The sequence below is a fragment of the Phoenix dactylifera genome, chromosome 2 (genome assembly GCF_009389715.1).
Source record: "Phoenix dactylifera cultivar Barhee BC4 chromosome 2, palm_55x_up_171113_PBpolish2nd_filt_p, whole genome shotgun sequence".
NCBI lineage: Eukaryota > Viridiplantae > Streptophyta > Magnoliopsida > Arecales > Arecaceae > Phoenix > Phoenix dactylifera.
The window spans coordinates 11,045,554-11,059,295 of record NC_052393.1 but is presented as its reverse complement, the minus strand read 5'-3'; the positions used below and the strand labels follow the sequence as shown (position 1 = coordinate 11,059,295).

Here is a 13,742-nt window from a genome sequence, read left to right as displayed (position 1 = left end):
AAAATAGGGCCCTACAGGGATTTGGACAGGTCCACCATCGAGTAATTTCTCGGTCAGGCCAGACATCTTTTAACACCCCGATCTACTTCAGCCAATAATTCCTACCTTTGGCAAACTTGTCTGCCATGTGTTGCAAAGGGGATCACTGTATGTTTTTTTTTCTCTGCCGTTAACAGGATGGATTTTGGTTGGACCGAGAAAGATCGGAATCCAATTTGGATAAGACAAACCCGTTTCAGATCATATTGTCAAAATTGATGCAACACCGGAATCACGTTCCAAAATTTCAAGATTATTGTGTCCTCTGATATTTCATGGAACATCTTTCGAGAATTAGTTCAACTTACATATAATTAATCATATGACAAAGGAAACACCAATTAAGATAATTCGTGTTCATAATTTTTTGCTTTTACCCGTGATGCTTGATAGTTTCCACCTCTCAGAATCTCAGGTTCTGATTACATTACACCTCAGTAATCTGCCAAGCAATTAAAGTAAAATGATAATGTTAAAATTTAATCAAGCATTTAATTCTTCCTATGATCATACAAAGAACATTACCAGATTTCCTAAGTCCATACGTGAAGCATGAGATCATGATCTGGTTGTAAATCTAACATCAGTCTGCCAGCATAAATTCCATTGATATTAGTAACTGTCCACCATGCTTTGATACTTGTATGTCCATGGATATTTCAGTGGAAGGAAAAGCCAACTCACTATGATGCAAGAGGTTGTGCTCGGGTGAAAACAAAAACTCCACCACCCCCAACAGAACGGCCCAAAAGCATGTCACGGTCCATATATGATAGATAATACAAGCCTCCAGGTGATCTGCGACTGCAATGAAGTTGGATTTGAGCTATTCACATCCTATGAAAGATGAAATTGATATTTCCCGTACTTGAACAAAAAATAATAATAAAGTACCTTTCTGGGCTTCTCACTGGCACCTGAGCTCGAAAAGTCCTAAGGAACTGCAAAATCTGCGTTCACAAACACCATTAGGAAGGTGGGCAACAAAAAAAAATCTGCGCTGGGACTAAACCAGAGATTTCTGCTGTTTACTGTACAAGCCTGCTTATTTCTAGTTACATAATAGCATCTCCAGGGAGATCCAAAACTTATCCACTGACCCCAAAGGTGGTCAGAAGACGATCGTTCAGCCAACAAGCTAAATAGGTGGAGGTAAGATATGATTCAACCAGTTATTTTAGAACAATTAACAGTGGACATGTATTAACTTGTGCTTACCAATTTATTAATATGAATTTGTCAGGTACTTAACACTATCATATATGATCTGGTTTAAATTTCAACAACAGAATGAATAATTAGGTTGATAAATTTGTGGTGCCTCATGGCATACCTGTAGGCTTAAAAAAGAACGAGGAAGAATAGCTGGAGCTATCAATGCTTGCAGCTCTTCGCTAATCTTGATATTTTCCACAGCGACCTACAAGACAGTAGATCGGTAAATCACTAGAACTCAAACCACAAAATAATAAGCAGCAATGTAAAGAACTTTTCTTTTCAAAATTTTCTTGACCTAGAAAATAATATGCACAACAATAGACCCAGTCTTTTGGCAAATTAAGTGTACCATCATGCTACATAACTGATTCCATCTCTATTCTCATTACTGAACTTGAATATCAGAATGGACAAGCATGCAAGTTATGCTGCCATTGTTTGATATAGAAGTATAACATCACATATGATTACAACAGGGAAGACACAAAGTGAAGGAGAGAGCCTGAGAAAATATATCAATCAAAATGTCTTCTTTATCAGGCAGGGGCGGCCCAATATATTTGGAGGCCCAAGGCAGATTCAGTGAATGAGGCTTTTTTTTTTTAATAATAAAAAAATTAATAAGTATAAAATATTTAGAAAAAAGATATGAAAATAGATAGCCATCAAGTACATTATTTCAACAAAAATGCATGTATGCAACAAAGACAGATAAAAAATCCTTTCAGCTTAATATAATTTTTGAATGGAAGCATGGAAAAGTAATTATACTTAAGGAAGGGCCCATAAAACTGATTAAATAACTAAGATAATGCTTGACAGTACTGTTTACCATGTCAAGCAAGAGCAGAGTAGGAAAAGGTTATCCCATGGCACTTCATGGTCAAGGTAAGGGAAAGAATTTGTCCAGAAAGGAACCTCTCTATAAGAGAAAGTAGGGGCATTATGGGAAATTCACTCCATCTAATTAATAAAAGTCCCATCCCACCATCTCCCCTTCAAGTGAGCACCCAAGCAGCCGCTGCAACATCACGGCACAGCAGCCATTCAACCCCCCCTCCCTCCTTTTCTTTCTCTACCCTCCAAGAAGTCGACCTCCAATCCCCCTATCTTTCTTGCTGATGGCCCAGCTGGATCAGGAGTAATGTGAGGGAAGGAAAACCAAGACCAAAACCAAAAAAGAGAAGGGATGAAAGATAAGAGTGGCTTCAGACGTGCATGAAGCCAACCAAATCCCTCCTCTCTCTTTCTCTCCACCCAAAACAAAACTATTGTCCCCAACTTCCCAAATTGCCCCTCTGCAGGCCAAGAAACTCTCCACCTCCCTTCCATCAAGGGGGAAGACTCGTAGCCAGCTCCTGTTCCCATTTTATATGGGGCCTTTGCTTCCTTTTGGTCAGCCTCCCGGGGGCCTTCCATTGGCCCGGGGCCTTAGGCGACCGCATCGGTCGCCTAGGGCTCGGGCCGGCCCTGTTATCAGGTATATGTCTTCTTTATCAGGTATATGTCATGGTCATGGTGACAAGGCGCTTTGGTAGTGTGCACCTAATTGACAGGTATTCCTCCCTAGGAGTCCACTTTGACAAAATTTATCTTCACCGTACCAGAGCATGTGATGTTCCAAGTTTCTTTTCAAGAAATTTTAGGTTCACCTAGTTCATTGAAAGGTTTGTCTCACTCTGTCAGACAGGACATAACACATTACAGAGGCTCTTGAACTGCACTATACTTGAAGAAGATAATATACCCTTGCACCAAAGGACAAACCCAAGATTTTCAATGGGCTCATGAATATATCAAATATTCAACAATAAAATATAAGAAAGTGAGAGAATACATCTTCCATGACCTCTAGGATGCCATAGCCCTTTTGCGTAGGTAGATCCTAGTATGTTTGTGTTGAGTATCCATAAGGGCTTTGTTATAGGTTCTTATGCAGAACAGGTAATCGACGTTGATTAGGAAAGCCGCTCATTATTTTATTTATCATCAAGGCAATGTCTTAAAATGCAGTTTGTGTGATCATGAATGCACACACATATGCGGATGCAACCTAGTGACCATACCACATTGGACCTGGGCCACACTATAAGATATCAAGTGCCTACATAAGCCTAAGCAGCTCACATGAGACCTGAGCCCAGATGATTGTAATCATGATGAATGATATGTTATTTTCTGAATAATATTGACTTCGGAGTGTCTATTTGAATATTGGTAACTTACATACTGCATGTCTAGTTTACTAGGTAGGTACTTTAAGATTAACTACAAGCCATGAATCCTTGTTGCTCATTTTTGTTAGTTCATAATTTATTATTCATTGTGTTAGTGTATCTGAAATATGAGCTTAATGCAAAGGAGATTTCTTCTCCATTTAACATGGCAATAATATATAAGATAGGCTCTAAAATCACAAGTTACCAACCACATAGGTGAACTAAAATAACAAGTTACCAACCACATAGGGGCCCATACATGCACCCATATACCACATTGCACTAGGCAGTAATTTGATAGCTTGCATATCATGGCTGCTTTCCAAACATTGAGCAAGGGTCTGACATGGACACCTACAATATAATCTACTCACTGTAATCCATAAATAACTTACCTTCTACTTCATATAGAGAACCTAGTCAGCTTCCAAACGATGATATTGACTTCAACTAGCTTTTTAGAACTGAAGATTATGACAGAATCTTTTAATGAAAAATTTTATTATGTGTTCAAAAGGGTTTAGAGGGCAGGAAAAAAACACCAGAATGGAGTAACCTGTAAACGATGTTCCTGCAACTAAGCACAAACTGCAGAAGCAGTAACAGGATATTAAGAAAACAAATTGACCAGGTGAAATAATGTATATCTGAACAGTAATTTCAGCATTATTTTTAGGAGAATATGGTAAAAAGAATAGCCATTGCAAGTGCTTCTGTTGTATAAAGCAAGGAGTTCATGTCAATCAATCATTCTACAGTTATTTCCTCTAAAGCAGGCAGCAAGGGATCATAGGCATCAAAAAGATTAGAAACCAAACATATTGGAATGAAAATAAATCAGAGATCTACAAACGTACAGGACAACTTATTTTAAGGACCTTTATGCATCTAAAAACTACTTCTTTTAAGGACTTCTATCATCCAAAGCCAGCATCAAGCAACGCAAAGATAAGATTTTTGCTTAGAGTTGTTGGTTCAGGCTGATGGAAAAATGCTTTGAAGTTCTAAAACATTCTAATCGTAACTTTCTTTCCCCTATAATAGCCTGCTCTATTATCACCGAATCATAGATTTAGCTTTCAAAAGAAAAAGTTGCATCAGAAAACATGACATTTTAAAAACCATAATTTTTTTAAGTTCTCTATCCGAGAACATGGTATTTAACATATATAGTAGGGTATAAGCATATAAACCAGTTGAACTTTTGGCAGCTAGACTTCTACGTGTTTGCAAGTTAGCAGTTGGTCTAATATGCTATTCTGTTATTATATAACAATAGGCTTCCTTTTTTTTTGTTTTAAAGGAAAGGATTAGAAAAACTGTTATCCAATTTGAGCAAGCCTTTTTATGATTGAATAATTTCACTCTTCGTTTCATTTGGACCAGTATGAACAAGACATTTAAAAGCATGTGCAAGATGAATGGCCAACAAGATGTCATGTGTATAAGAGATACAACTAAATTCTTATGTACCCACCTCTTCAAACTGAAGATAGATGTTGCGCTTAGAAAGAACAGAAAATTTTGCAGAGACCAGCAGTGTTGCACCCTCTTGCTCCTATAAAGAAAATTTTTATGAGGTTCGAAACATCAAGAAGACCAAGCCCAAAAAATTGCAAAACATAAAAGAAATCTATAAACAATAGCGGCAGGACATGAGTAGAACTGTTGCAATTTTATGCAAAAAGCACACATACAACCCCCAAAATCAAATTCATGCATGACATGACAATTGGCCAAAATTTGATAAACACTTTATATGCAAGAATCCACTTGTGAGAGTTTTCTGATCTTGATCAGATGAAACTGAGACCACTGGAGGGCATTGCCTGTACTTACATAATGCACTTTCTTCTATGATATTAACCTTTAACCAGTTAAGGCCTGATATACATTGTTGACCCTTTACCTAATAGTTTAAGCTTTTGAGGACTAGAGACTAGTTAACATGGTATCAGAGCCTTATGGCCTTGGTGCAATCCACCAAACAGTCTTCCATTGCTTTTGGTGCTTCTTCAACAATCTTGCCTTTCTTCTAGTGGTCTTCATCTTTGGTATTGTTGTTAACTCAAGTTAGCTACTCTCTATGTTCATCACTGGTCAAATGCAGCTCAAAGCTTGTTCTTTTCTCTCTATTGAGCCTTCATGCTGCTGCTGCAATCAGCAATAGCTGATTCATTTCTCCAGCCTTATTACTCTTTTCTGTTATAGCATTCACAATCTGTTTGAGAATTTGCTAAAGAAGCACCAGCATCTTCCATCCAGATCTGACTTACATTTCCCATCATCAACAACAAGGTCTAGAAGCAGCTGACCATCTACCATTCCAGGCACTACACTTACAGGCTCCTCATGGATGGATGATAACCACTGCCACCGGTCCATCCTCAAGAGGTCGGTCAGGGATGCTGCCATAACAGAATCTCCCCTTATAAATCACCGATAGTAATTCACCAATCCAAGAAAGAATTATAGCTCCATCACAGCCGTAGGAGTCTCCCACCCCTTGATGGCTTGGACCTTTTTCTTGTCCATCCAAATGTTCCCATGCTCAATCTAATGACCCGAGAAGCATTCCTCTTGTTTGGGCAAAGAACACTTTTCCTTCTTTAAATAGAGTTGGTATATAAATAAATAAATATATATATATATATATATATATAGAGAGAGAGAGAGAGAGAGAGTTGGACTTCAAGTGTTGCCAAGCTTGGATCCATTCGCCTCTGCCACTATTGGATTAGCATGGATCTTGGAACCTAAAAGCAAGCTGTTACCAGTAGCCCCTCCACCGTTACATCCAAAAACAAAAAACAAAAAAAAGACAAAGCATTAATGGGATGGGACAACCCTCAAACCTTTTTCCCCTTTTCTCGGATACAACACTCATTTTTAACAGGATGGGACACGACGTGCCGCCCTCTCTCCCACTATCTCTCCTCCACCCCAGGCCAAATCCTTTTTTGTTTATTTCTACAATGTTTATGTTTATTTCCGTAGATTAGGCATTTATTGTTTGGATATTGGTATTTATCATGGACACATTAGTGTCTATTTCTTTAGAGTTGTTGTTTTCTCCCAGTAGGTTAAAGTTTATTTTTGAGCACTTAGCATTTGCTCCTCCGAACTTTTTGTTTATCCTCCGTTGTTGTTTGCTGTAAGGTAGTCCTCACCTGACCAAGGGTGGCAAGATCTTTTTCTGTTTATTTCTGCGAGATGTGTGTTTATTCTCGCAGACTAGTTGTTCTCGTTTTGGTGTTTAGTGTTTATCTTGGATAGGGGTAGAGAGAGAGAATAGGATGCGTCCCCAGGAACAGGAGCTTCTCCCAGTGGCATAGACATCACGTCCCATCCCACTAATTAATGCTTCTCTTATTTGAGGAATGGGTGTTGGCATGGACAACATGTCCCATCCCACAAATTAATGGTTCTCTTTTTTTCCTTTTCCTGCGACGGACCAGGCTTGGCTATTAATAACTGTTTGGAATGCCTCAAGATCCATATTAATCCAACAATGGCAGAGGCGACTGGATCCAAGCTTGGCTTCACTTGAGTGTAGCCTAGTCCAACCCTCTCCCTCCCATATACATATATATGAGAAAAGAATATCACAAGATATCTTAGATTGTCTTAATCAGCTTGTGATGCCCATTCATGCTGCTATGCCTACCTCTTTACCTTGCTTAGCCTCGACCACATCTACCTCTAGTTGGATTCTTGATTCTAGAGTCTTCCACCAGATGACTGCTAATGCCTTCTCTTGGTGCTTCCATCACCACTTTACACTCCATTTCAAACAAATAGCTCTACCTCATCAGTTACCCACCATGGTACACTTACTCCTTGATTTGATGCTTCTAGTTAGTTTTCTATTTCACATGTCATGTTCCTAAGCTTGCCATGAATATTTATTCTGTCGATCAACTCACCGGTAGCCATTGTACTATTAACTTTAATTCTTCATCTTGTTTAGTGCAGGACCATCATACGGGGAGGGTGATTGGGATGGGCTTCAGACAAAGAGGCCTCTACTACATGAATCACTTACATCTCTTAGATTTTGCTTCCATTACTATAGCTAACACTTTACCTCTTACTAAGGTTCGTTGTACCAGTGCGTCCCTTTCTGTATTAAGCATACCATTTCATACCGATATGAAACTGAAACTCGGTAAGGGGGTGTACTAAGTCTAGGTATACCAAATTGACCTTCATACTGGGCAGACCGACATTGTACCAGTATGATATGAGTATAGAATCCAGTATCGAGATGATGTACCTTGATTAGTCCTTTTGACTTATGGCATAAATAGATGAATAGACTTAACTACAGATCTAACATGGCCTTTCCTTCCCTTAAGTTAGACCATTTTGAATAAACCTTTATAGCGCATAGACCTGGTTCTAAACTAAAACATAGAATTTCTATGAAAACTTTGTCAACTATAACTTCTTACCTTTATGTAATGTTTTTGTCTGTAAGCATCAACAGAAAACACACGCATTATTTAATGTTATTAACAAATAACAACTCCAAACTGCATACCAAAATTCCACCTTCAAGGAAAGAAAATTCAAGACAAGTTTACATTTTAAAGATTGTCTCTTTTATTTTATAATAGATATCAATTGTGCCTATTGCCCAACCTTTTTTTTTTTTTTTTTTGAGAAAGGCAGGGAATCCTGCCTGATCATAATTACTTGGGTCTGAAATCTTGAGAATGGAGGATGCACCACTCAAGACAAACACAGAACCTCCAATTCTTTTTTATGCAAGTTGATATGGAATACAAACACTATCCACTTCTACAGTTGACCAAAGGCTTCCAAGTCCTTTTTTCTCTCCAATTACAGACAAATTTCAGGGAGCAAAAGCAGGCAAAACTTTATATCAATGAAGAAAAAGCACATCTGTCTGTTACCTCTAATAGAGTTGGAATGCTCCAGCGCACAACATTCCTTACAATTCCTCCATCAGACCGTTCCTTACATTCAAACTTCTGAAAAATTTGTCCCACCTACAGAAATTTCCCAGGGGAATGGGAAAAAAAACCATGGGTGATCCAGTAGTCCATGGAAAAGAAAAGGAGAACAAAAGGGAGCAGGATCGGGACCTGAAGGAAAGGGAGCCTGGCGGCAGCCTCGAAGAGGACGAGAACATCGGAAGCCGAGGTGTAGTTGAGCCGCCACGTGCCGTCCAGCTTCGATAGGTCCACCGGCAAGCCTGCATCATATCCTTCCACGCGCACCTGCCCACCCAGCTCCGTGGGTTTGGTTTGGCACCAAGACAAGAAAATTCAACAAGAAAGAAAGAAAGACACAGTGCCGATGTCTTCTGGTACATACCAAGGCCTCCTCGATGGAGGAGCGCTGGTCGGCGGTGGTGACGAGGCCGCGCTGCGTGTCCTGGACAGCTCTCAGGAGATCGTACTTCCTCCTCTCCAGGTCCGCCTCCACCGCCACCGCCACCGCCTAATGAGGTAAAAGAAAATTTTCCAAGAAAGGGCACCAAAAGAAAGCAGGAGAGAGAGAGGAGGATAATTACTGGGGAAGGGGCAGCGGCCGCGACGCGCGTCGAATTGGGCCGAGATGTTCTCTTGGATGCTGATTTGGTGCAGGGGTTCGGCCACGGGATCCACTTTCTTGTTGGCTTCACTGTAGGGATAGGAGTTTGTAGGAGAACGGGGAAAGGAAGGTCCATTTGGTCGCTTGCACCTTCCGGGGCGTGGAACGCCGTTATCCGAGCTGAAGCTGTCGCACTTTTTGATTCTCGCTTGTTAAAATGCTATTTGTGTCTTTTCTTCAATTTTAAGATCTATCTTCCTATAGGTCTATTAAGAGGCAGTTTGAGTCAGGTCTACAGCCCGGGCTTGCTACAAATTGGCCTAACTGCATTATTAACTTGAATTTACAAAAAAGTATTGTTAATGCACAATTCACTCTGGATGCTGCAATCAGAGATCAGTGTTAAACATTGTAAGATTGATGGTGTCAGGGACCTTGCCTGCACTCAGCCAATCATTGATTTCCACGTCCCCAGGTGAACCGAGGAGTGATCAGCAGTGGATGATATATAGCTTTCTCCATTCAAAAATGTTAGTATGAGCCCTACCTCTTTACTAAATGTGAATCCTCTCCTTGGCAGATTAACTCAATCTTGAAAATGACAATTCTTTCATGGATTAACCTGTGTAAACACCTCTGAGTGCTACTGTTATTGATCATTATACCATTAGCTATTTGCCAAAACCACTATTCATATATCATGGAACCACCTCTACGATGCTGCATTTGGTTCTCAGAGAATTGGAAATAGAATTGGAATGGAATAGATATGGAAGGCAGGAAATTGGAATCACAATTCCCATTCACTTGTTTGGATATGCAATGAAGGAATACATGGAAAAGAAATGTGAAATTCTATATTTCATTGAACTAGCCATATATTAGTTAAAGAAATAAGTTAAAGCAATAACAAGATGAACGGTTTATATAGAACTATGGAAATGAAAAATTTGCAGATAGGCATCCACATAAAAGATAATGTATAATATGTAACCATAATACAAAAAGTCTTCTGCAATAAACAACTTTATCATCATCAACAAGATGTTCAGATAAAAAGTGTGCAATAAACAGATATACAAATGAGACTTGAGAATACATCAAGAGTGACCATCCTAGAGTACAAAGTCAAGCTTCACAGTTCTTAGAAAACAGTAAAGGCGGTGAAAGCTCAAGCAGGAGATGATATTATCAATGGAAAACATCACCATGACCACCTTTACAGCACAGCCTGAAGCATCCAAGAGCACAGCGAGAGCCTCAAAACATGTCAAGTATATGTTAAGAATTTAAACAAGCTCAGGACAAAATGACTCTAGTTTCAATGCAGTCCAACCATGGTATGCTTAATGAGATCAAACCACCCACTAGGATTTCCTCTTAAAACTTTGCAGCATTTAAAAGAACCATTGCTGCCTTGCCACGCTGTGGTTAAGCTCCTTGATAATTGTACATAATGTTAGGAGAATCTGCTAGAAGGAATTCTTATGAGCTTTGAGCAGGAATCAACTATCTCAGTGTTGTGACAAGCTACGTGATAGGAATCATCCTTTTTGTACCTTCAAAATGCAAGACATAAGGTTAGAGTTTCCACATATTGAAATGAAAAACGATTAACTAAACATTATTTTTCAGTTCTCCTGAGCTTCAAGCCCGAATTATCCTGCAAAATAATTTGAAATGTTCACAAATATCAACATGGGAAGCAAAAGATTCGTGTCATATATAAAAATATTTCATCAACAACCTGCAAGGCTGCAACTAGCTAAGAGACACAATAAAATAAATAAATAGATAAATAAAGTTTTACCAGAACAAAACAATAGGAATACATCAAGTGGACTGCCAAAACCTGTCAATTCAAGTCAGTTGTAGATAATAATACCACTGTTGCAGCAGACAAATTCCACACAAAGGATCTAACACATAAGCAGATTAAATGATGCCCAAAACTAACAATAGAAAATAAAGCATACTTTCAACATAAAGGCATTAAGAAAGGATAACCATGACCCAAACACATGTACCAAGGACAGTATTACAGAGCATTAAAATTGCAGTTCATCAAGAGAACATGGAAGCAAAGATGTCAACATATAATACCATCTGGATCATCTAATCAAAGCTAAAAATGATGACAGTTGCTTTAGAAGGCCCTCTGTCTAAATTATGAATCAACATACTGCTTGAAAGAAATAGTAGATCTAATCTGATTGCTTGAAACATTCTATTAAAAAAGAACATCCATGAATGGCAGTCAAATCTGTTGTAGGTTCTAATGAAATGTTAAACAGTTAGAATACGACCATTCCACTTGGATGGTACTACAAAGGATTTTTAAGAGTTTCACAACATGTCCATAACATATTTGGTTCACTTCCAAGTCTCAATAGAGGAAGGACACTCTTAATATGCATCGCAAAGGGAGCAAAGGAAGGTGGAAAAAGAAAAAGAAATGGAAATGGGACTACTGAGCATTAACTCATGTCCATGCCATCTCCAACTTGACTGCAGATTGGAGACACCACAGTGAAAGACCTCTCAAAAGGAGGAGGATGCAGCTGGGCATCTCGCCTGCGCTTAAAAGCACAGCCATCAGAGTTCTCTGCTTCAAGCTTCCTCCGAACTCCTCTAACTGCCTGCTGTTCTGCTGGTGAAAGAGGAAAGACCTGCCTGCTTACTCTGCAAAAGGAGTTATGGTTATCATACAAAATCCTCTGGTTACAGTTCTGGTCACAGATGTGTGTTATTCCTGTTAGTTTGCAGCGGTACATGTTTCCAAATACATGTTCATTTTGGCATCTCTTATCACATTTGTGGCTAGGGATTGGCTCTTCCCTGTTAAGAATACTGGACAAAAAAATCACATTACTTGGCTCAGCAATCATAGATTTTCCATATACCTCCATCACTCAGTTGATTGATATTTTTGTATGTCTCTCTCTTTCTAGCACCAAAGCCTCTGCAACCCAAAAAACCAGAAGGATTTTCTTTAGAATGGAGTAAATGTCTCACGTGAAATGTGCATCCATTATAATTAATGAATTTTCCCCTAATTCAACATTTTGACATGAAACAGTTGACCATTTAAGCTATACATGGAAAGAAAGCAACATCAGAAGGTATAAGGTGCTCTATTAGGAGATTTGAGGTCTAAGATGGACACAATCAAGGGAACAAATAGAATGGGGCATGAAGTAAGTATATCTTGTTACAATTTTTCCTCAGGCAACAGTCAATACAAGACTATTCTTAACAAACTTCCCTCATCACAACCTTATCTTCCTTAAGCTCTGAGTTTTCTATTACAACGGCAAAAGCTAACCATCAAAAACAGATCTCAATGGAAAGTTTCCACGAGCAAACTGCTAACTGTAGCATGGTCAGAAATAAGTCATTAATGTGTGCAAGATAAAGAATACTTAATACAGATAAAAGTTGATTAGATGGGTGCCATTAGAATTTCAATCATTGGCCATCTAATTACATCACGAAATAAACATATAACAATACGAATTGGCAATCGCCAGGTACCACTCCTGTTATGTCATTGCTATCCTTCTGCATGGGCATCAGATCCTAGTACGCAATGAGCACAGAATGATTTGCATATCAAAGACACACCCGGCAATGGTGCAGAGCCACACACAACAAGAAATGCTGTTTGAAAACCAAATTTCAAGGCTCAAACCATAGGACCAATCTTCTTCAACCAAGATATACACAGGCCATTTATTAAATTTACCATAAATTAGCAACCAAAATTGGGGCTTAAGCGCCACCTGACATGGCCAGAAAACATGCAGAAGAACTCCACGCTCAAAGTACCAAACCACAAAGAGGGCTCAATACTGCATCATCTATCTGATCATCTCACTTAAACAATATTAGTCTTCCTATCTTGATTTGAACATATCCGAGTCATAAAATTATAAATTTATAATATAGATCTACATGATATGGCACCCAATCTCCCAAAGCCAGCTAGTTGTAGTTAATGGCACCATGATGATGACTGATAAGATGGATGCTGAACACTTGCTTGTGCAGATATTGGATAATACTCTCTTCTAGTTCAGACCGAAGCTAAGGTGAGCGAAAAAAAACCGAGCAAGGGATACACTCAGAATGAAGCTACGACGAGACCCAAAAGAAATCCAGAAATAAACTGAAGCACATACAGCGTTACTCATCTTTCAAAGAAAGGAAATCAAATTAAGGGGGAAAAAAAAAAGAAAAAGAAAACATCGAATAAAAAGAGATTTCAGACAAAAATCCAAGCAGTGAAAACAGAAACATCACTCTCTTTTGAAAAATCAGTATCGATAAAGCCCACCAAACCCAACCAAGAATCCACCCCTGAAACCCAGTGAAATTTTAACGTTTACATTTCACAAAAAGATCAAAAAAAATTCAAGCATTTTTGTTCACCAAACCAAACCCTAGCACGTAAAATTCGAGCAAATAAAATAAATATTTTTTAAAAAAAAGGAAAAAAAAAAAGAAAGATAAGAGACTTACTCTGGGGTGGGTGGGGTGTGACCTCAAAACTGGAAGTCGAGGAGAAGAAGATGAAGAGATCAAAGAAGCGAGAATAAACAAAAGCAAATATCTCCCCTCAACGAACTCGCTCCTCCCTTCCCTCCTGTGACCCTGCTCCCCCTTCGCCGCGTGGCAGTCAAAAAACGCTCCCGAAGGCAACGT

The 13,742-nt window shown here is 39.0% G+C and overlaps 2 protein-coding genes across 5 annotated transcripts; both read right to left on the bottom strand.

Annotated features, from left to right (window-relative positions):
• Nucleotides 1–233: 233 nt before the first annotated feature.
• On the bottom strand, nucleotides 234–9,358 carry LOC103708505 (probable plastid-lipid-associated protein 10, chloroplastic). 4 transcript variants are annotated; one of them, XR_005509403.1, is made up of 10 exons: nucleotides 9,019–9,358; nucleotides 8,820–8,945; nucleotides 8,588–8,722; nucleotides 8,396–8,491; nucleotides 4,954–5,034; nucleotides 1,373–1,459; nucleotides 934–989; nucleotides 724–837; nucleotides 565–627; nucleotides 234–481 (listed from the first exon to the last, which is right to left on the bottom strand). XR_005509403.1 is itself a non-coding variant. In XM_039121148.1 (8 exons), the coding sequence occupies exons 1-8, from the start codon at nucleotides 9,172–9,174 to the stop codon at nucleotides 723–725; spliced, it is 858 nt and encodes a 285-aa protein (XP_038977076.1). In that variant the 5' UTR covers nucleotides 9,175–9,356; the 3' UTR covers nucleotides 720–722. The 4 variants fall into 4 exon arrangements, 1 of the variants encoding a protein (XP_038977076.1); XR_005509401.1 differs by having other exon boundaries at nucleotides 724–843; nucleotides 8,820–8,939; nucleotides 9,019–9,355; XR_005509400.1 differs by having other exon boundaries at nucleotides 724–843; nucleotides 9,019–9,336.
• A 643-nt stretch (nucleotides 9,359–10,001) lies between these two features.
• LOC103708503 lies at nucleotides 10,002–13,742 on the bottom strand. The gene is made up of 2 exons (XM_008793460.4): nucleotides 13,560–13,742; nucleotides 10,002–12,000 (listed from the first exon to the last, which is right to left on the bottom strand). The coding sequence occupies exon 2, from the start codon at nucleotides 11,945–11,947 to the stop codon at nucleotides 11,516–11,518; it is 432 nt and encodes a 143-aa protein (XP_008791682.1). The 5' UTR covers nucleotides 11,948–12,000; nucleotides 13,560–13,742; the 3' UTR covers nucleotides 10,002–11,515.